General features: G+C 44.4%; 1 protein-coding gene across 6 annotated transcripts in view; it reads right to left on the reverse strand.

The window, feature by feature from the left end:
- Positions 1-23,156, reverse strand: part of CNTN4 (contactin 4) — a 770,042-nt gene that overhangs the window by 92,740 nt on the left and 654,146 nt on the right. For all 6 annotated transcript variants that reach the window (XM_029601492.1, XM_029601493.1, XM_029601494.1 and 3 more), the window contains 4 exons: positions 14,473-14,657; positions 11,875-12,011; positions 10,077-10,206; positions 5,696-5,846 (listed from right to left, as the gene is read on the reverse strand). In XM_029601492.1, the coding sequence (XP_029457352.1) occupies positions 5,696-5,846; positions 10,077-10,206; positions 11,875-12,011; positions 14,473-14,657 (603 nt within the window). The remainder of the gene's footprint in view (positions 1-5,695; positions 5,847-10,076; positions 10,207-11,874; positions 12,012-14,472; positions 14,658-23,156) is intronic.

The raw sequence follows: 23,156 nt of genomic DNA on the forward strand, positions 1-23,156 counted from the left end.
CAAATAGAACAAATCAAGCTATTGTGGATCCCTACACAGAAACCACATGCTGCCAGAATACCTCATCTTCGTCACACATGCAGAACACAGACAGGTCCTCACAAAATACTGAATAGAGATCACATGTTTAAACAGAAGCATGCAAACATAAAAATGAACTGGAAACCACAAGCCAAACTGTATTATGCAGTGTAACAATGGAAAAATAGAAATGTCATGTTTCCTCATAACACCAAACTATGAAATCAAGAAATATAAATCATTCTTACCAGTAAAACCAGACTAATAAATAGAATATTTCAAATAGCTGACAAATAGAACATCCAATCATTAAAAACTCATTTTTTAAAATTTCCCAAACAGCAATAAAATTTTCAAAATGCAGATACATCAAATAACACTCATTAGCATTAATAAAGGTTTAAAAATCATTCACTCTTCCTATCCTGAGATTGTTGTGGATTAGTGGGGGTGGTGGAGGGGAGCACAAACTTGCTCTTCTCTCTCTTTCACACACACACACACACACACACACACACTCTCTCTCACTGACATCTGAGCTTGCTGACAGCCACACATCTTCAAACATTCATTGACACACTCGCTCACAGACACACACATACTCACAAATATTCTTACTGTCATACACAGACACACACTCACTCACAGACACACAAATTGAATCGCACATATGCTTATAGATAAATATGCTCACTGAGATACATGCTCACTGGCACACACACACACGCTCACACCGATGCATTCTCATACACTCACTGACATGCTCAAAGATAAACACACTTGTTCACCGACACTCACACACTCGCTAATTCTCCCAGGCTCGCAGATATAAACTGACATAAGCTAAAACTGCAAGGTCCCCATATACTTTTCTATTTTGCCACGGCCTGAGGATGAGTGGGGCATCAGCAGAGGTCAGCAGTAGGGGCTTTTGAGGCAGCAGCTGGAGGTGTTTTAGGTGCTTCCTGCCTACAGAGGCTCAGCGGATGTGAGGACAGGCAGCTGGCCTGTTTCCTGCTGCCACAGCTGAAGGTAGGGTGTGTGCCTGTCTGGGGCGAATGGGTTTACTAAGGGAGCTGGGCCAGGGAGCTTGCGCTCGGGCAGGGAAACTGAAACTAAGTAGGATCCAGTGGGGAGGCTGTTTGGTGGTGGTGGTGGGAGGGTTGTTGGTTGCAGTCATTTAGTTCCCGCGATCAACACCAGCCACCTGACCAGCCCCTCAGATCTGGGTCTGGGTCGTCTTAAGGCCTATGGAGTGCTTTGATGTCATGGGAGTGGACAGCAGCATGAATGTGGGCAACTTAAGTAGGCAGCGATCTTCTCCCTTCTCAGCAGCTGGCGCGGGCAGAAGTTGAAAATTTACAGCTTCCACCTGAGCCAGCTGCTGAGAAGGGGGAAGATTGTTGCTTGCAGGAGGTGGACAACAAACTAGGGCCTGCATCAGTGGTCTGCAGTGCAGAAGGATTTTAGTCAGGACCCACAACTGAAGCTTGGAAGAGCCGCATGTGGCTCGAGAGACGCCAGTTGGCCACCCCTGCTGTAGTGTGTAGTGGCTCAGTGTGTTTCAGAACTAAACACAATTACTGTCACACCCAGCTCACAGTCAGGGCAGCTCCCACTGACTGATGACTTTCCCGGTGACACATGGTGCCCAGACACTGAATGATGACTTCCTTTATGACATGCAGCGCTCTCACTCTAAGTGACGACTTTCCCAGCGACCTAGATTGTATTTAAACTAAATGAGGACTTCCCTGGTGACAAATATGTGACAGTTTTCCCAAATGGAGCCCTGTGTCACCGGAGTTCTTTGGAAAGGATTCTGGAGAAGGGAGTCTACTTGACCTCTGCCTGAGGCTTTGTAAATGATTTGATTGTTGTGATTAGAAAACTTCAGATGGGACAATTTCATAGACTAGCCACCAGATGGCAACATGAATAGTAAAATTACTTTATGCATGTGGACTAAGGCAAAGATGTGAAAAGAATGGTCATTGAATTATTTTGTGTGTGTCTCCTTTAAGAGGTTTGAGGCAGGAGATCCTGTAGGAGGGTGGTACTGGGACTATATAATCCTAATTTTGAAGTTTGGTGGGAGGAGTTGGGGAGATTGCAGGAAGCCACAGAGGATGTGTAGGGTATCCCAAGTGCATCTCCACAAGGAGAAGGCTCTGCAGGGATTTTCCCCTCAAGGTGAAAGACCTGAGGCTTGAGAAGTGTTTCTCCCCATTGGAGAAACAGATGAGAGGTCTGTCCTGGGTCCGTAAGGGATGTGGCACTGATTCACAAGATGGTGGAGTAAGGGAGGTCCCACCATTCATTAAAGACCTGGAAGTGAGGTGGTCCAGAGAGGCTTGTGTTGTGGAATCCGGGGAACATGTGCCAAGGCCTCAAGGAGTGTTGTCCTGAGCTGATAAGGTAAGACTTCAAGGTAAGAAGAAGCATTGATATTGGACTGGCATTTTGGAAACTCAGTTGAAGCAAATGTGAAAGGGATATTCTGTGAAAGGATTTCATCGAGTAACAAGAGGCGACGTGGCTGGGGAAAGGCGTTCTGCACCATTTCTAAAGTTGGTTAAATGAATGATATTGGGCAATAAGAGGTTTATGGAAGTCAGTGCTGCTGGAGTCTGGCTGTGGAAGCCTGTGAAATAAATCTTGCTATTAGGAGGAAGAGCCTTTCCTGGAACCTTTAGGATCTCTTCCTATAGATATCTTTTCAACAGGACTAAGGAGGATATCAGGGGGAGTTTGGGGAAGCTGAGCCCCTTAGATTGAGCTACTTTGTAAGGCTGCTCTATCTACATCAGCCCCGCTTGCAATGAAGATGTTTGTACCAGCTTTTGTTCCAAACTTTCCATCTGTTGGGACATTCCTGGGCCTGAACTTCTGCATAAGTTTCTGAGGAAATTCTTGCCATAAGAGACATTGATTTCTCTAATGAAACCAAGGTAGACTATACTGATTCTAAAGTTATAATAGCTGGTTTGATTACGAGAGACCTGTCATGGAGACCTGTTGCAGAGACAGAGGCAAGAGAAAAAGTACTTGGACCTGTGCCAGGAATTAATCCAGAACTCAAAGGATCAAAGGCCATTGAACCAGTCACTATACCTCTAGTTTCAGCCCCAGAATTAGCTAAGAAAACCTCCTACAATAGTGCATTGCTCCCTCAAACCAAAACTGCATCAGCTGTCTCCCCCACCAGATGACAACTGCATAGCCATTTCCAGATCTGTCAATATTCCTGAGAAGACTTAAGTGCTGTGACCAGGCATAGGAGGAGATGGGTTGAGCACCTGGACTGAGCACCATCTCGGAAGCCAGCGGGCTGCCAGCTTCTGCAGATATCAGGCGACCTACTCAGGGCCGCAGATAGGTGATCAACCATGGTGGTCTGCCGGAGTAGTGTAGATCGAGAGGGAAAATCTCCCACCCTACCTATCCACTTGTAAGGCATTACAAATGAAAGGCAAAAATGGATTAAGTAACAACCTCTGCATCATACCAAAATGGCTCAGCTCCTCACTCAAGCACCATCTTGGATCCAAACACAGTAAACTTGAAGTAAAAAAATATTACATGAGTAAGGCTTAAGTCAGTTGAATAAAACTGGGCTTGATTGATATGTGAATCAACCAGTCTGAACAACAAAATCAAGGGTCCATGGAATAACTTATCCGATCACTGAATAGTAGGCCCAGAATCGCTCCCCAATCAATTCATACCTAGGCAAACTGCTCTTTTAGCAAATAAGTTAACTTTTCCATATGAGCTATTTCAAATAACTGAGCTCTCCAACATGCCACGGTTGGAGATGTCTTCCAATGACTAGCAATAATGAATCTTGCTGCTGGGAGCATCTGAGAAATAATTTTCTTAAAGTCCCTTAAAGTGTCTGCTGTGTTTCGTGAGCTCAACAATCCCATCTTCAGGGTTGAATCAATTTAAAGCCCACTGTCTCAGTGATGGGAAATACTTCAACCAAAAAGGCCAACAGCAGCAGACATGTCCACCACATATGAACGTGCAAGCCCCTGGGAATGCAATCTCGCGAATAAAGAGGGATAGAGTGCAGATTAAACCTAGAGAAGAAGGTTGGGTACCTGTATGGTGTGGCTTCTTTTCAAAACATACAACTACCTTTATTTCTGATAAGACCATGTGAATGCTTACAATGGTAGTATTATACCAGGATACTGATTGGATCATTTCAATACTGGCCTTTGATAAAGATGATAAGAGCCAGTGCAGAGTTATATACCTTAGGCATGAATATCACAGGAACAATTTTGAAAAGGATTTCTATGGATAAACAAATCTTTACCTGTGGGGAAAAAAAAACCCCTTTGAAAATTGTGGCCCCCCCCAATGCAAAGTACATGCACTGTCAACAGCATACATTCTTTTCCCTGCAAGAAAGAGGGAAGCAGGTTAGGGTGGTTCCCCCTTAAGTATGTGCAAGGATTTCATTTTTAAATCTCTGCGCATTCTTTACTCAATGTACTTTGCACCAAGCCCACCGCAAGATCTTTAAAGGGAAACACGGCAGAGAGTTTCCCTTTGGGGCTTTCGAGCCTGTGGGTACTTTGCAAGCATTGCAAGAGAGTTTAACAACTGCCCTGCCCATATCGATGTTAACTTCTGTCACTTCTTTCCAAAAGGGCGACATGCTTGACAGACCCAGTGGTGCCTAGAATGGGTTTACACTTTTCTTTTAAAAAAAAAAAAACCAAAAACAAAAAGAACAGGCAATTCCACGGCTGGGGATCATCCTGGTAAAGTTAACCCCACTTTCATGCCTCACCTGTCCTGGCTGGGGATTATCTGGAGCAGGTGGATTAGGATGGTAAAAGTAATCCTGTGTCTTCCTTCTTCTGGCTATGGATTAACCTCAGTAGGCAGATTAGAAAGGTAAAGACGTGGCAGTCAGTTTTCGCTCTGCTATATTAGGTATTGCGTGGGACAAGATTTCAGGTACAATTCTATAGGCCAAATACGGGACTCGTGCCAATTTCTGTGAACCAAGATGAAGTACTACAAAATGCTGATGGCTAGTGAAAAAGCCCAGATCAACATATTTGCTGAAACTGCTGAGAACTGCCAATAGCTATGAGTGCGTGCACAAAACTGCAAGGCCACTCTTCTATTACTCTCCTGTTTTACCAAAGACTTTTGCTGGTGAAGTTACAACAATGCTTAAGAGGAAAATCACAGCGACTCTGTCCAGAATGCAAGCAGCATAGCCCATGATAGACAAGGATGACATCACCCCGACTGTCAAAACACACACTGCCAAAACGGTTTAAGCCATGAAACAAGGCAAAGGAAATTCGGAGCCATCATCATGCTACAAGGAGCAAGCATGGGCGTAGACTTATCATCTGACCTCCCCGCCCATTTGATATCTAGCAGATCCTTATTCCCTGTTTACAAGTTCTCTCTGACATCTCAGGTACATGCCAACATTTAAATTCCCATGCATACTATATATATCATAATGCGATTGGCATCGGAATTGCAGTATAATTATTTGCTTTTATTTGCAAGTCTCTTTCTATTTTAGCACTAATTCCCATCACAGACTGATAACAAAGGCTCCCCTGTTTTGACGTCTCACCTGTCCTGCATAAGTGGTTTAGCAAAGTAAAAGTTCCTTGGATTCAGGCCTCACCTGTCGTTTTCACTCAGTATCTGCCGCCCTTTCCTCCAGAAGAAGATAGGTCTTGGGGAAGCCTTTGGTTTGCATTCTATGGTCACCGTACCACCTACTTTCACAAGCGTGGTCCTCTTGACAAGAGATTTCGAGAAATCTGGTCCCACCGCTGAAAGCAAAGCAGAGACAGGGTCAGGCCAGCAGATGGACGTCTGTGAGAGCCACCAATTGCTGACCAGACTGAGTGATTTCAGATCTTAGCAATAACAGACTTTAGCAAGCAGGAAGAAAAGCATTATTGGTCACACCTATGCATACTTGGCAAGGTGTATTGCAAGTAGTCAGCACAGAATTAGTTTTCAGGGCCCCTGCACTGTTATACTGGATTCAGATTCTCTACTGATCATCTCTGCTATGCCTAAGAACATAGTTGACGTATTCATTCATTAAGACGGGGTTTGGACCATAGAAAATTGGTAATTTTGATCATGATTATCTCTTGGCTGGATTACTGTAACAGCCCACATCTTGGTTTCCCAAGAAAATATATTCATATATTACAACAAACAAAACCCAGCAGCAAGGTTTTTAACTAGCTATAGAGATATTGTGATCACATCTGTCCTGTGCTTAAACAGATGTACTGGCTACCTGTACAATACAGGGTGCCAGAGTGATTTTTAAGAGGTACTACTGTTAGCTTTAAAAGTGTTGCAGTCAGGGTTTGTGGCTATTAATGTGATGGTACTGTTAAATGTATTCTCCATTGGGTTCTTAAGTCAATGCAGGACCTTTGCTCAGCTATTCCATCAACCAAAGAAGTCACACTGGTCACTACCAGGCCAGGGTCGAATTTAAGATGACAGAGCCCAGTTTTTGGGTGCCTTCTAAATTTGGTGCCCTGGGCCAATGTTGCTTATTCCTAAATCTGGATCTGTACCAGACACAGAGCTGCTTTTTAAATATTTGGAATTCACAGCCTCAGTCCTTATGTTTACAGGGCAACTGCCAGGCCTTTCCACATGACTTGAAGACTTTCAAAGCTCTTTAATATTTGTTTATTGTACAGTGGGTTATAGACAATGTTGCCCTGTGGGCTGGACTTGAAATATTGGAAAAATAATTGTCCTATTACCTGTGCAAATTTAATTGCATTTTATTTGATCTTATTTTTTATACTAAGTTTTATTTATTTGGCTATTAACTGATATTATCATCATGTATTTTATAATTTATGTATAATTGTTTATGCATTGATTATTTATACATTTTAGCATGCAGGGATAGTAAACTTTCAAAGTGGCGTGCAGACACACGTGTGCACATTTGTCTGCCTGCGCCCAGTCATTTTATAACATATGAACGCATACACACGCATGTTATAAAATAGGCTGGACATGCACACACGTGCGCTCAGTTTTAAGTGGGTGCATACAAATCCCGCTTCTACTGCATAAGTGAAGGGATTTTAAAAGGGTCGTGCGGCAACGCTTTTGCCACTAAAACCAGTTCATTCCCAGTTCACCCACTTAAGGAATAGGTCTTCCAAACCCCTATAGCCCCTACTTTTAAAACCCCGCTGATCTACATAGGTTTTTTTTTCTTTTTTTAATCACTTACACGTCATCCATAGCAGAAGTAAAGCTATGTGGCAGCAGGACCTGGTGCGTGCCAGCGGCATAAATATTTACACTTAAATTTCAGGTTAAAATCCCAGAACAGCCACGTCTCCTGCCCATGCCCCGCCCCTTTCCGGTAAGACTTCATTTGTGCATGCAGCGGGAGATGCGCGCGTATCTGGGCAGCTTTTGAAATCTGCTTGGCGTGCACCGGCCTGACTTATTCATGCATCCCAATAGATGTGCATGTCGGGAATTTAAAATTCATCTTTCTTAAAACTCTGAGAGTGGTGAGGCATGCAATAAGTATAAAATTATCACTCTCTCTTCAACCACCCTTCAACTGCTTTGCCTGCCGGTGCCATTAATACCCAATAGCAGAAGTCTGCTCTGGCATTTGTAGCAAAAAAAGTGGCTGCAGCTCTTATTAGAAAGCTCTATCGAATCCCCTTACCCTCTGGTGCTTCTTTGGGGTAAACTAGAACAATGGCCATGTGAATCTGCATTGAAGCCCCTCACCTCAGGATTCCTTGGCAAGTCCTGTGATGATGGCCACAGGAAACTCCATTAAAGCCCCTCACCCTCTGAGGATTCCTCGGTGTCTCCTGTGAAAATGGTGATGGAAAGCAGGGCCGATGGAAAGCAGGGCCGGTGCTTCCATTAGGCAAATCAGATGGTGGCCTAGAGCGGCAAAATTTTGGGGAGGCAAAATCCCACCAGCACGGGGAACAGAATGGGAAAGCTAATGCTCCCAAAAAAGGGAGTGCTGTGCTGGAGCTTCCACGATTAAGAAAGTTGGGGGTGCATGACCGAAGGCTCGCCTAGGGTGCCAAATACTCTTCACTGGCCCTGATGAGGTGCTCCATAAACCCTATCACCCTCTGGGTTTCCTTGGGACCTCCTATGAAGATGCCCACGGGAAGCTCCATCAAAACCCCATAGCCTATAAAATGTCTCTGAAGTTTCTTGGGGAATTACCCCCATGTGCATGTGTTGAAGAGGGGTATCAGCAGTCACACGCTGGAAAATAAATGAAGGCAGATAAATACTCCCAGGCTCATGAGAACTGACCATATGAGCGAAAGACAGACACATTAATACAAGAGACCCATCGGTTTGGGGAGTATAAAGGATGAAGACAAAAGACTGTCTGGAGAAGGAGAAATGAGAATATAAGAAATGCTATACTGCAGGGTCCTGGAGTGCTATAAACAGGCAAGGTTTTCAGGATATCCACAACGAATATGGATGAGATTTTACAGACCTCTGTCATATCTTTTCTCAGCCAAGTTTTTCTCCAGGCTGAAGAGCCTTAATCTGTTTGGCTTTTCCTCTAAGGGGAGTCGTTCCGTCCCCTTTATCATTTCAGCCACCCTTCTTGCAGGTGGTCACACTCTATGGCTGGCAACTGGCATGTGTCCTCAGCAGTGTGGACAGGACACATGGGCAGAGTGGATGAGCCAATTTGGCCTTTTTCTGATGTCATTTACTATGGGAGGAGAGGGGAGCTGGATGGTTCACAGGAGTAAGTAAAGCCACATGCATGAATGTACAAATGTGTGCACGCATGTGGAGGCAGATAAGTGTGTGTGGGTTTATGAATGAGTGTGTATCTGATTCTGTGTATGGTGTAAGTGAATAAGTGGGCACACATGAGTGAATGTGTATGAGCACAGGTGTATGTCAAGGGGTGTTTGTATGGGTTTATTAACAAGTATTTGCAAGTGTATGCGAGCGTGTGTCGTGTCTCTTCCATTCTTCAGGCTTTCACTAGCAATGCGTTTTGCTAAGATGTTTTCCAAATCTTGTGATACGTTACTGCAGCCTGCGGCTTTGCAACAGCTTCTCAATCTTTTTCTTTCCCAAGTTTCATTTTCAGCAATGTTTGTGTTTTTTACTGCATAAGTTATGCATGAGGCAAAGCAATGCATAGAAAGAGAGAGAGAGAGAGGGAATGGGAGCAGAGACATGGCCAGAACTCAAGAACTGTCTTTCTTATTTCCCTTCTGTACTTTATAATAATTTTTTTTTTTACCACTTCAGGGATCATGTTCATAAGGCAAGTGGTTTGTATTTTTATACATATGAACCTTCAAGCTGTTTTTCAAATGAAAATTTTGCTTCTACAAGGTTATGTAGCTGCGGACTTTGCTTCTGCTTTAACTGCAAGCACAATATGCAAGGGAAAGTCCACCCCATGCATCATACTCTCTCTCCCTTGACCTCCCCTTGCCCCCGGGACCACCTTTTCTTCCCATGGCTAAATCTAGCTGCTTTATAAAACTCAGCAGCTAAATGTAGTCCCTGAGGGGAGGGTGTGTGTGTGCGTGTGTCCCTCACCTCGATATACGCCTGGCATAGGGTGTGTGGCTCAGAACGTGTGTTGGATGATAGTGGTGTGTGTGAGAAACAGTGAAGATCTCTGAGAGAGACATGCATGGATGCAGTGAGAGGATGTATAAATATCTGTGTATGATACTGTGCAGCAAGAGGCATGTGCCAAATCACATGTATATGTATATGAGATGGTGTGCAGCGAGACACATGTGCAAGGCTACGTGTGTGGCGGTGTGCAGTGAGAGGCAAGTGAGAGACCATATGTGCCTGCAATACAATGGAATCTTGTGAGTATGCACCGAGAGAGGTTAGTATGTGTGACAGTGCGTGTGAGACAGAGTGTGTGTATATGCACAACAAAGTGTGTATGTGCAGTCTGGCTCAATTGGAGATAAGGAACTTGTGGGCTAAGCCTCTCCTCCTCGGGTTTCCTAACGACTCACCAATGACCCGCAGCTCAGCACTGCTCAGAATCATCCCATGCTTGTTTTCTGCCACACACTGGTACATGCCAGAGTCCGACACATTCACGGCACTTATGGTGAGAGCTCCGTGTTCGAGCTGAATCCGATCCTGTATAAAAATCAAGGGCACATATCAGGACACGCCCAGTGTCAAAAAAGCCCTTTGAAATCAGTATTTACCCACTCTCCCTGCGATTAATAGCACACGGTATTGTTCTACAACACGTGGCCTTCTACACACGTTACGAAGAGCTATTCTCCGGGAGCAGGACCACCACATGTTGTTTGGCATTTTCAACCCTACAAGCTTTACTTTCCCCAGTGAAAGCACCCGCAGAGAAAACAGGCAGGAGTCTCTGCAGGTGCCTCTTCCTGGGACAGTATTTTTCCAAAGGGAACGAAGGAGTTTCTGTATGTTCCCTTTAAGAACCAGTGCAAAGTCTGCAGGTAGATAGGGAAATCACCCCAATCAGAGGTATCTATCAAGTCAGGACATACTTCTTCATGGATAGGTTGGCGGATGCATGGACCGCCCTCCCGGAAGAGGTGGTGAAGGCGAGAGTGGTCCATGGATTTCAAAAGGGCGTGGGGTAAGCCTAGAGCAGTGTTTCCCAACCCTCTCCTGGAGGCACACCTAACCAGTCAGGTTTTCAGAATATCCATAATGAATATGCATGAGAGAGATTTGCATACATTGGAGACCCAGGGTATGCAAATCAATCTCATGCATATTTATTGCGGCAATCCTGAAAACCTGACCTGCTAGGTGTGCCTCCAGGAGAGGGTTGGGAAACACTGGCCTAGAGAATCCCTGGTAGCTACAGGAGGGAGAGGAAGAAAAGGGATAACAGCGGCTAACTTCACTGTAACATTTCTGCATGAGGGGTAACCTGCATGGAGAGGCAGTTATAACGCTAAACTCCTTCCTGGGGGATGGACTATTTTGGTTTTTATCTCCCATCATTTCCTACAGAAACATTACTGCATAAGTTAATTTGCTCCATTAATTAAATCACTGTAGACAACAACAAATTCGTTGTTAATGGCAGCTCAATGTGTATTTGAGAAAGTTAATATGAAGGATTATCAAGCCTGTGCGAAATTTCTTAGGTCCCCGAGTTCTGCCCCCTCATCCTCCTCCTGTAATCTTTCATCACAAAAAAAAAACCCCCACAGAGAAACAGCAATAAAGCCCAGCCACAAGTTCCAAAGGTTATCAATCAGTTTTAATGACAGGTTCCTGCGTCTCTCCCTCCAAGTGCTGCTTCTTGAATAAACAATACAAAATTATCGGCTCTGCCTTTGCTGCAGGCTGGACAGTGACTGTGAAATCTTTAGAAAAGCGTTAATGAAACCTTCTCTGGCCAGGATCCAGGAGCTGAAGCAGGAAGTGCAGAGCAGCCCGATACTAAGACCACCCGTGTGACACGCCTGAGGCTGAGGCTGACACTGCCCACATTCTGTCACCTTCTTCCTTTCCGTCATGGTTGGTAATGGAGGGCGACCTGGGCCTGGTGAAAGACATCACAGACACAGCGAAGCCTGTTTACCTCCCTGGGGCCATTCATCTTTAGGCAGAGGCCCAGTTCATAAAGACCTAGGAGCAGGAGGAATCTGAGAACTTGCAGAGCCCAAAGGAGCCAGAGGCACAGTCCAAAAGGATAATATCTGGGAGCTCCGAGGACTGGGCAACTGGGCTCACGGGACCCTTTTCACTGGGGGGGGGGGGGGGGTGTTCAGATGCACAGACAGACACACACGTCCCCTCCTTTCTTACCCGGGCTTCCAGAGGCTCCCCGTTCTTTAGCCAGTGGTAGGAGGGCTTAGGTCGTCCGCTCGCTTTACATTCCCAGAAGATGTTTTCCTCTATGGCTATGTGGGCATCATTGATCTTCTGAATCCAGTTGGGTGGTGCTGCAGCAACAAGGATTATTACAATTAAAACCATACCGGGCTCAAAAGTGCCCTTTCTGGGGAACACTCAGCACTGGCTACACCCCAGCCTCCAGCATCCTCAGCCACCAACTGACCCGGGTCTGTTTCTTTTCCTCAATTAATTTTTATTGAGGGCTGGAGCGGCGGCTTAGTGGCGGTGCTGGGAACTGCTAGGCACGAGGTCCCTGGTTCGATACCCAACTTGGATTTTCTGCTCTTCGAGCTTGGGGATGCTGCAGAGGCAGCGTTCACGACTCTCAGGATGGGGAAGGGGGAGAGGGGTGTGCGGAATCACGCTCATTGCTCAGGGGTGACACCTAGTGGCCAGATTCAAGATCCACATTTAAAGATTCCAGACCGAGCCCTGGTGCATGGCCACTGGCCCAGGACTGATGCTGCAGTGGCCACTATGTCCCCCATAGTTGTGAACGAAGGCTCCTGTGGCCAAATCCCAGCCCTGGTTCCTATTGAGCTGGAAACCCAAAGGGGCAGGAGGACACTGCCGGGTCAAAAATTAATACACTGAATTTTAGATTTCGGTAAGACAGTCATTTAAAAACTGCCTTCCAGATTCAATCGCCCGTATCAAACATGACAGTACTGCAAAGTATGCATGTGCCTCAATCATAGTGTGGAAATCTTTACACCCTTGTGCTACTGCATGTTTATCTGGTTATTTTTATTAAGCTCGAGGGTAATGCATTTTATATCAATATTCCAATAAGCTTTACAAATGGCACCTCCAGCTTTTGTCTTAGTATAATCAGTGTTATCCATTTATCACTTGGATTCAGACAAGATGCTTCCTGCTGTTTTCAGTCTTACACTGCGTATTTCTTAGTTATTCAGGTGCCTATTTAGGAAATGCAATATTTTTGCCACAGGGAAAGTACTGTGGGATTTATTAACTTGCAGAAACAAAGTACTGCAGTGTAATGAATCTGGCAGTACTTGTCCATGCAGTCCTGGCAGTGGCAATGGACAATGGTGGCTTCCCCATCCCATTCTGGGCCAGGCCGCCATTTTTTAAAGGGGCCATGTGGCCCCGGAAAAGCTCCTCAGCTGCTATGTAAAAGAAATCCCTGTAAATCTAGTGTGACTTCTTTCACACCCCCACATTTCCAGCTGATTGAAAAAAAAAATACAAAACAATTAATTATTTACTTTAAGACCTGACCCCTGCCTGGTTTCCTTGTGTAGGGACACTGGCCTGCTGACATAGGGACACCTGGTTTCCTCGTGTAGGGACACTGGCTTGCAGGCACAGGGACACCTGGCTTACTTGGGTAGGGACACTGGCCTGCTGGCATAGGGATACCTGGTTTCCCCGTGTAGGGACACTGGCCTGCTGGCACAAGGATACCTGGTTTCCTCGTGTAGGGACACTGGCTTGCTGGCACAGGGATACCTGGTTTCCTCGTGTAGGGACACTGGCCTGCTGGCATAGGGATACCTGGTTTCCCCGTGTAGGGACACTGGCTTGCTGGCACAGGGATACCTGGTTTCCCCGTGTAGGGACACTGGCTTGCTGGCACAGGGATACCTGGTTTCCTCGTGTAGGGACACTGGCCTGCTGGCATAGGGATACCTGGTTTCCTCGTGTAGGGACACTGGCTTGCTGGCACAGGGATACCTGGTTTCCCCGTGTAGGGACACTGGCCTGCTGGCACAGGGATACCTGGTTTCCTCGTGTAGGGACACTGGCCTGCTGGCACAGGGACACCTGGTTTCCTCGTGTAGGGACACTGGCTTGCAGGCACAGGGACACCTGGCTTACTTGGGTAGGGACACTGGCCTGCTGGCATAGGGATACCTGGTTTCCCCGTGTAGGGACACTGGCTTGCTGGCACAGGGATACCTGGTTTCCTCGTGTAGGGACACTGGCTTGCTGGCATAGGGATACCTGGTTTCCTCGTGTAGGGACACTGGCTTGCTGGCACAGGGATACCTGGTTTCCTCGTGTAGGGACACTGGCCTGCTGGCACAGGGATACCTGGTTTCCTCGTGTAGGGACACTGGCTTGCTGGCACAGGGATACCTGGTTTCCTCGTGTAGGGACACTGGCTTGCTGGCACAGGGATACCTGGTTTCCCCGTGTAGGGACACTGGCTTGCTGGCACAGGGATACCTGGTTTCCCTCGTGTAGGGACACTGGCTTGCTGGCACAGGGATACCTGGTTTCCTCGTGTAGGGACACTGGCTTGCTGGCACAGGGATACCTGGTTTCCTCGTGTAGGGACACTGGCTTGCTGGCACAGGGATACCTGGTTTCCTCGTGTAGGGACACTGGCCTGCTGGCATAGGGATACCTGGTTTCCTCGTGTAGGGACACTGGCTTGCTGGCACAGGGATACCTGGTTTCCTCGTGTAGGGACACTGGCTTGCTGGCACAGGGATGCTTGGCTTATGTGGCAGGGACACATATCCTGTTAGAACTTACCATAGAATGTCAGCTGGCCTCGGACCACATTTTTTCCACGTGAATTTTCAGCCACACACTCATAGAGTCCTGCATCATCTTGCTGGAAATTTGGGATCTCCAGGACTCCGCTTGATCTGTGCCTTCTGATTTTGCGGGAAATCTGTTTCCCATCGGCTCGTCTCCAGCTGATTGTAGGTACAGGACTACAACAAAGAAAGCAGCGTGAACTCTCAGAGGGACGAGCACAAGGAAACAGGAACAAAACTCTTCCCAGCACTGCTAACTTAGGGGGCCTAGCTGTGCACATTCAGGCCGATACAGTAAAAATTGCGGGAGAGCGCCTGCTCTCCCGGCGCGCGCACAGGCCACTCTCCTGTGCGTGCGATTCAGAAAAAAAAATTATTCAAATTAGGGTCCGCGTGTCCCTAGTGCCTCTTTTTGGACAGGAGCGGCGGCTGTCAGTGGATTTGACAGCTGACGCTCAATTTTGCCGGCATCGGTTCTCAAACTCGCTGACAGCCATGGGTTTGGAAACCGGACACCAGCAAAATTGAGCATCCGGTTTTCAACCCGCGAGCCGCGGGCCGATTTTACTTTTTTGTTTTTAAATTTTTGATTATTTTTAACTTTTGGGACCTCCGACTTAATATCGCCATGATATTAAGTCAGAGGGTGTACAGAAAAAGCAGTTTTTACTGCTTTTCTGTGCACTTCCCTGGTGCTGGCAGAAATTAACGCCTACCTTTGGGTAGGCGCTAATTTCTGAAAGTAAAATGTGCAGCTTGGCTGCACATTTTACTTTCTGTATTGCACAGGAATAACTAATAGGGCCATCAACATGCATTTGCATGTTGCGGGCGCTATTAGTTTTGGGGGTGGGGTTGGATGCATGTTTTCGACACGCTATTACCCCTTACTGAATAAGGGGTAAAGCTAGCGCGTTGAAAAACGCGTGTCCAAACGCGGGTTAACAGTGCGCTCCAGCAGCGCACTGTACTGTATCGGCCTGATTGTCAGTAAATAGGCCCCGTTCATCTCAAGGTGGCCTTGATTAATAGGGACCTTCGTTTTTAGTTATTTTAATTTTCCTGGGAATTTTCAGTGTTTATTATAATGAGACTCATTTTTTCCTCTGCCTTTCTGCCATTTTTGTTTGCTTAAATAAACACTGATAAATTCCCAGGAAAAGTAAAATAAAAAACTGAAAAGAAAGGTGCCTACCTATTTACCAATAGCATGCGTCACCTTGTTTTCTGACCAGGCCCTCTTCATTCCTAGATTTCCCCCTCTGCTGCAGGAGTCTAGCAAAAGTTACAGAGGACTTGAAAGTTTTATAAAAAATTGCAAGTCTTTGTAAATTGTGATATCATTGCTAGCTGCGATCGAAGTGGCTATATGCAGGGTATAACGTCTGAGCTGTGAATTCTGCCAGTGCGGCAGCCTTGTTTTTGGGTTCTTTATTGTTTGATGTCTGTATGCTCGGGATTTTTTAGGACCGTTTTACCAGAACACTGCATAGAACACTGGAATCGGGGGGGGAGGGGGTTTCTATACGTGTTTTTACATAAGCAAAGGACCAACAAAAGCGATGCAGTAAACGTGGTTCTAGGTTTTTGGGGTGAAGACCAAAGTCTGAGAGTCATGATGGGAGGATGGTCTCTCAGCCTTCTGGCTGAGATTAAGAACTCATGCAGTATTGGGGACGAGGGGGTCACCTGACTCCGACAGGGACACAAAACTGACCAAATCAGGAATAAAGCTCCCCTAAAAAAAAAAAAGCTTTCGAGAGCTTATCTAAAGAAAGGAGCCACCAGGTCCTAGAAGCTGAGGTGCGGCTATGTCCCTTCGATTGCCTGATAAAAGCCAGCAGTCACTAAAACTCCAGTTTTTTTCCTAGAACCAACACGACTAGAATTCGCCGCTGCAGACAGAGGAAGACGAGGCTGCAGCATAGCCATGTGCTGATAAACTTCAGTACTCAGGTGAAGGAAAAGGACCCTTTGTTAGGTGAGAGACCCTGGAAATGTATTTTCAACTAAAATGAACCACAACAGAACTAGACACGTTTAGAAACATATACAAGAAGAGGATGGGGTTTGTGGCAGATTTGTTGCAATGTTGGATTCTTTCTACTTTTTTTTCTTTTTTTTGTTAGCAATGCTCCCTTCCTAGCTTTTTCCCAAACTCCAGTCTCTCCTCTTCCCCAAGACTATTGTGTTTCCCATAAATATTTACATTGCACACTAGAAGTCCTTAAGAAGCTCAGAGCCAGTATACCCAGCTCCTCTTATCAATCCAAGCATGAGGTAAAGGAATGAAAGACTTGCTTCTCCTTTTCATATTTTTACTTTGTAAGGAAATTGAACTGTGAATGCATGCGAAAGCTTCGTGAACAGACAGCAGATAGAGCCGAGGTCTTGGGGATTTGGCACTACTGCTCACAAGTTTCAAACCTGTGCCGATTTAACTCCTTCGTGCAGGTTATTCTGTGTACAAGCTAGGTATATTTTTTCAGCATATCCAGCTCTATAGCTACAGCCTGTAGTTAGAATTGTAGCTTTGCAGATCCAGACACTTTCAGAATGGAGAATGCCAGGGAAATCTGTTCAGAAGTCAATTTCTGGTGCCGATTCCTGCCATTTTGATTCACAAGATTGGGGCCCTGAGCCAAAGCATGGGCTGATTATATGCAAGAAGGCATCAGCCACTCAAACGCCTAAGCACATCAACTAGAATAGGTGATGGGCTACATGGGTCCCTGGTCACCCTTCCTCTAGCTGCCAGTTTGGCAATCGTTTGTGCTCCAAATTCAAGAGAGAACTGCACAGACTGCACAGTAGAAAGCAAATCCAAATGTATACAGCAGGTCAATGCAAAAAATGTGTAATCCCCGTTCTGCGGCCAGGAGAACTGTGGGCTACAGTCAAGATCAGTGAGGCAGCTAAAGTCCCTGTGCTCATGCCTAACCGGGAAAGAAAGTGTCATTCCAGGCCCTTAAGTCTTGAGGAATGTCTTCTGGTATCTCCATAGAAACCCCACACAGCCTGGCATTTCCAAATAAAATCTTTTCTGGGTTACTCGATGCAGATGAATAATTTGGCAAAGAGAACACTTGTGCATTCTGTACGGAAATCAAAAGAAAGTCAGCACACAGTCAATGATGTTACTGACGTCATTCAGCTATGGGTCCCTCTCAGCTCTGACCCTGAACAAATGGCTAGGAAAAGCCTACGGCTAGCTCTTGCAAAACAAACTGAGATAAAATTCACAAAGACAGGGAGCCCAAATGCAAGTGGTCCCATCTAGCTGTATGCTAGCATTTTATAAACTGTGTTTTGGGAGCTCATACAGTTTATAAAATACTGCTGTAGGGGCCATCTACTTCTCATCCATAGGGGGGCACTGTAGTCAGCCTTAATTCTACACGGGAGGCTTCTAGAGGTCCGTGTTCAGTCTTAGTCCAGATAGCAAAGTTAGCCGGATAAACTTATCCGGCTAACTTTGGAGGTATATTCAATAGTGCCGCCGCACTACTGAATATGGTCAGCTATCTTAAAGTTAGCCGGATAACTTTATCCAGCTAACCTTAGGACAGCTTTACAGCACAATCAGACTTAGCTGGATAAGTTATCTGGCTAACTCTGAATATCAGAATATAAAACTCCTCCCTGAAATGCCCCTGGAATACCCTTAAGTTATCTGGCTGAATTTAACAAGATAATAAGATATCTGACTAACATTTAACCGGATAAGTGCCCAAATACCTCTGAATATGGACATCTTATTGAATTGCTCTCATGTTAGTGATAAGGCCAGTAGAGGGAGTCAGTGCGTCAAGGTGCAGGCTACCTCTTCTTTTGTCAATTCTGTGTATGATTCTCAAAAAGGATTCGCTCCCTGGTTATCTAAAATTTTAGTAACTTGAGGAAGACTAAGTTCTACACTTACAAGACTCAAAAGCTGGAACCAGCAACTATATAGTTATTAACACTTTAATAATGTAGCTTTCCAGTAATTGAAACAACCAATTTAAGCACAACAAAAAAACACAGCTCTAACTAGTTTATAACCAGGCTTAAGGCAATGCTGGTAATAAACAATCATTTAAGGGCTTACTAGTCTAATTTCCATTGGCTTAAATGTAATGTTAAACATTTCCCAAGGCATGAGGCAATGTTAACAGCAAATACGATCATTTAGGTTCCATTGGCTTGATTACAGGGTTCACCACCCACAGAAACAACCCAGCTGTTCTTCAATTACTGCTAACTTCAGTTCCTTCAGATAAAATATAAGGACCCAAATTAGACTAAATCAACTTTACAACTTCATATAGCCCCTAAATGACTTTCTAAACTATGTAAGTCATTACTAAGGGCATATAAGTCTAGCCCTTATAAATTTCACAGTATAACTCAATCTAGCTCAATTCTATTGTTTCTAGTTGCTAGGGCAACTGGAAAATGGTGTCTGCCGACCTTTTCCCCCTATCATGTGACAGAGGCTACCTAATGGCAATGGTAGCCCCAGTCACATGTTAGAAGCGAATGGCAACAGAGTGTAGAAAAATTATATAGTCCTTGGAGTGATTGGAAATTCAGTTTGGAGGAAATGGGCCTCATGAGTGGTAATATAATGATTTTCCATATCTTTCTTAATTAAATTGATTGCTTTCTGTAACTCAATAGTAGATCAGTTGAAAGAGGGAGATAAAAGTCAGTGTTTTGTAACTGGTGATTAACTTCATTTTTATAATCTTGGTGGTCAAGTATAACAACCCCGCCCCCCTTTTCCACTGGTTTTATGACAATGTTTTGGTCATTGGCTAGTGTTTTAATAGCCAGTCTCTCATCCCTAGATATGTTGACAAGGTCAGGATTCCATTAGTTTTATGTCATGGCATACCATTATTAAAGGGTTAATAGGACCAGGAGAATTCCATGTAGACTGTCTATATAATATTGAGTCATCTCGTATAGATGGAGTATTGGAGAAAAACCATTTAATTTTGAGTAGACGGAAGAATCGATGTAGATGTACTTGAAAGTCAAAAGGGTCATATGTAATAGAAGGAACAAACAAGAGTCCTTTTTCTAAAACATCAATTTCAGTCTTTGAAAGTGAGTGTGATGAAAGATTGAATACAAGATGGGCTCTATCTAAATCTATTGCCAAAGATTGCTGTTTGGTTGTTGTGATCATGTTCTTCTCCTAGGACGTTGTGGGTATGAAGGTTGAGCTTGACCCCATGCACGTAGATTCCATGACAGTTTGTGTGTTTGATGTGGTTCTAAAAATGGCGTAGGAGAAGATAATGATTGCTGCTGCAAAGAAGGTTGTGTGGCAAAGCCATCTGATTGTACTGGCAAATTTGTCTTGCCACATAGTTCATCCCCTGAGGATTCATCTGCTGAGGACTGTACAAAGGTAACCTTCTTCGAACTGTTCAAGTTGAGTACATGCAGGAGTAGATAAAGCCTTTCGGTAATCTGATTCGTCACATTGACATTTTTAAAATTTAGACGCTTTTAGATCTCCTCTAAATTTTTCAAGGTTTTGTTTGAAATCTGCCAATTGGCTCTCAAATGAGTGGAGAGTAGAATTCGTTTTGACGGTTTCAATCTGTACCACAAGCTCGTCCTAGAGAGTAGAGGCTAGCTGTTCAGTGGTTTCAATTATAAGCAGCATCAAGTCGAACGAGTATTTGTTTAAGATTTGATTCCATCAAGTGAGGAATTTCTTATTATCAGTATTTTCTAAAATATTGATCCGTAAGGAACAAAAATGGATATTTTCCCTTCAGACATTATCTCCAAATGGCCTCAACTCAGAGATAGAATGGATACATTTTATATGAATCAATTTTTCTCTGTGATATGGTCATGGGACTACAATTCTTCATGATTCTCTAGCAATATGGCTGCTTTGTTGAATCCCAGGCTGGATTTTATTTTATTTTATTTATTTAGCCATTGTATATACCTTCGTTCCAAGTGAAGATCACAATGGTTTATATCATGACATAAATATTATAGGTAGCCAATTACAATCACTTGATATGCTCATATATCATAAACTTAGTGATAGATATGTACATTGATTAAGATGGATTTTTAAATGTAGCAAGTAAGATGTGGTTGCCATCCTTAACATGACCTAATATTTATATGTTACCTATTTTGCATAACACTTGGCTACTTCTACCGTTATCTCTTAGTGATCTTGTGATAGATATATGATAACTTGTAAGACTGCATTGCATTTGATTTCATGTTTTACGTTGTAAGTCATGACATCATGATCAGTTTTGATTGGCTGACTCCTATTTCTTTGAGTTGACAGTGATTGGCTACGTATTTTGGTGCCAATTTCCAGAGTCTTTAAATAATCAAATGTTTGTGGGTTTCAAATAAACTATTAACTACAGAATTAACTTATGAAAGGTATGGTATCACTGTGATTTGTTATATGTACCCGCTTGGATCTTTATTATGACCTTACTTTTTGTTATTTGTATTTCTTTTTAGCATATAAAACTTTGGTCTTCTGTCCCTCCCGGTGCAGCCTCTGGGGCAAAACATGGTAACTGTGTTGGGGGACCTAAGATTATGGAATAAAGACAAGATATCATAAACTTGTAAGGACTATATAATTTTTCTACATTCTGTTGCTCTACATGATGACATATTTCGAGTGTGAATTGATTCTCTGTTTGTTTCTGTGGCTTGCCTATGATATAGACAATGTCATTTCAAACAAATGCACATTGTCAATTATTAATCAAGTAGATTAAAGAAAGCTATTGCTATCCATGGGCGTAACAGGAAATAGATCTACTTTATGGAATCTGCCAGGTACTTGCAACCTGGATTGGCCACTGTCGGAGACAGGAGGTTGGGCTAGATGAACCCTGGTCTGGCTCAGCATAGCAATTATGGAATTCATTGCCACTGGAAACAAGATTACAGAGAGACCTAAAACTCTTTAAAAAAAGTTTGAAAACATGGCTTTTCAAGAAAGCATTTAACATTGAGAATGGAAATTCTGAAGTCTAATTGAACAAGCTAAGTCACCATATACCACACCTATAAGTATACATTATCATGTAATAGCTTAAGAGATCTGTAGTAAGTAAATAGAGCAACAGTTGTATGGTTTCCATGAACCAATAAAAGGACAAGATCCAGACCACACAACATGCACCTTATATTATGAATACTTGTTACCGATAAATATCCTGGCACATTGTTAGTAAGAATTTCACCAAATATATATTTACGTGCCTCACTGTAAACCGTTGTGACGGTGCAATACTAAACGACGGTATAGAAAAGGTTTTAAATAAATAAATAAATAATGTTCTTATGGGATGGGAGAAGAAGAAGAGAGAGAGTTGTTCCTATCCTTTTTCTGGTCCTGCTCCCTTTCACATCCACACCCCCCAGCCTCTCTCTCTTTCACCCCATCCATCATGCTTGCTTTTACACAGAAAACTCTCCCTCCCCTGTACCTACCAGCTTGCCCCCCATCAATCATTCCTCCCAACCAACTAGTCCAATACCATGCAGCTCTCTGCATGCTTGCGCTGGTCTTGCAAGACATATAGATCAGACCAAGATCCCGCGCTGATCTGCATGTTTTGTGAGACCAGCGTGAGCATGCAGAGAGTTGTGCAATATTGGGCCAGCAGTCAAAAAGTTGGGGAAAGCACATCCAGGATGGATGTACAGGTCAAAAAGCTGGAAAGGGCCAGGGCCCAAATGGCCCACCCATTTCAATGCCTATGCTCCTGCAATTTGCAACATTGTAACAGATTCCCTGTGGTCTTCTGAACTAGTTGAAGTTGGTGTAAGCTCTTCATTGTCTGTTATTGTTATGGATCTGCTCCCCCAGAGGGGAGGAGCTAGCATTCTGTTATCGATCAGGTCCTCCTGAGGGGAGGGGTAGCAATCTGTTAAGGATCTGCTTCCCCAGAGGGGAGGAGTTAGCAGACTGTTAGTAATCAGCTCCTCTAGAGGAGAGGAGTTAGCAACCTGATGTAGATCTCTTGCTCCAGAGAGGAGTAGCAATCTGTTATGGAATTTGCTCCCCTGAGGAGAGTAGCCAGCAGTCCGTTGTACTCCGTAGACAGCGTTAATGATCTGTTGTGGGTTGGCTCCCCACAGAGTGGCAGTCTGTTATGATACCGCTCTAGTAGTGTAAGGAATGAACACTTTAATGTAAATTGGTGAATCCTTGGGCCGATGGCAGATGACAGCACCCCCAGGAGAATATCCTGAGAGGGACCACTGGCTAGGCTGGAGTATGGAGACAAACACAGATAGTTCTTTATTAGACAGGAAGTAGAACCACCAGAGGTGGCAGTAGTGAGCTGATGTGCCCGGCAGGGCTGAAGTCCCTCCGATAGTGGAATTGCGATCTCTGAGTTGCTGAGCTGTAGAGAGAGACTATAGGTAGTGAGTAGACAGGGTATGCTGGATACATAACCAGTAGTAGATGATACACTCACAATTGTATATATCTGTAATGGCTTCTATGCAACAGAGAGTCTTCAGTATATTCAGGAACAGGAGCCGTAGGCGAGTACTGGTTCCTATATGCAGTCTTGAATAAGAACTCACAATATCTGTGTAAGAGATGGCTTCTAGAATAGAAGAGAGTCCTTGGAGGGTTTTAGGGATATAGGCCCTCATGGAGCGAGT

This window comes from Rhinatrema bivittatum, chromosome 4 (assembly GCF_901001135.1).
Source record: "Rhinatrema bivittatum chromosome 4, aRhiBiv1.1, whole genome shotgun sequence".
Taxonomy (NCBI): domain Eukaryota; kingdom Metazoa; phylum Chordata; class Amphibia; order Gymnophiona; family Rhinatrematidae; genus Rhinatrema; species Rhinatrema bivittatum.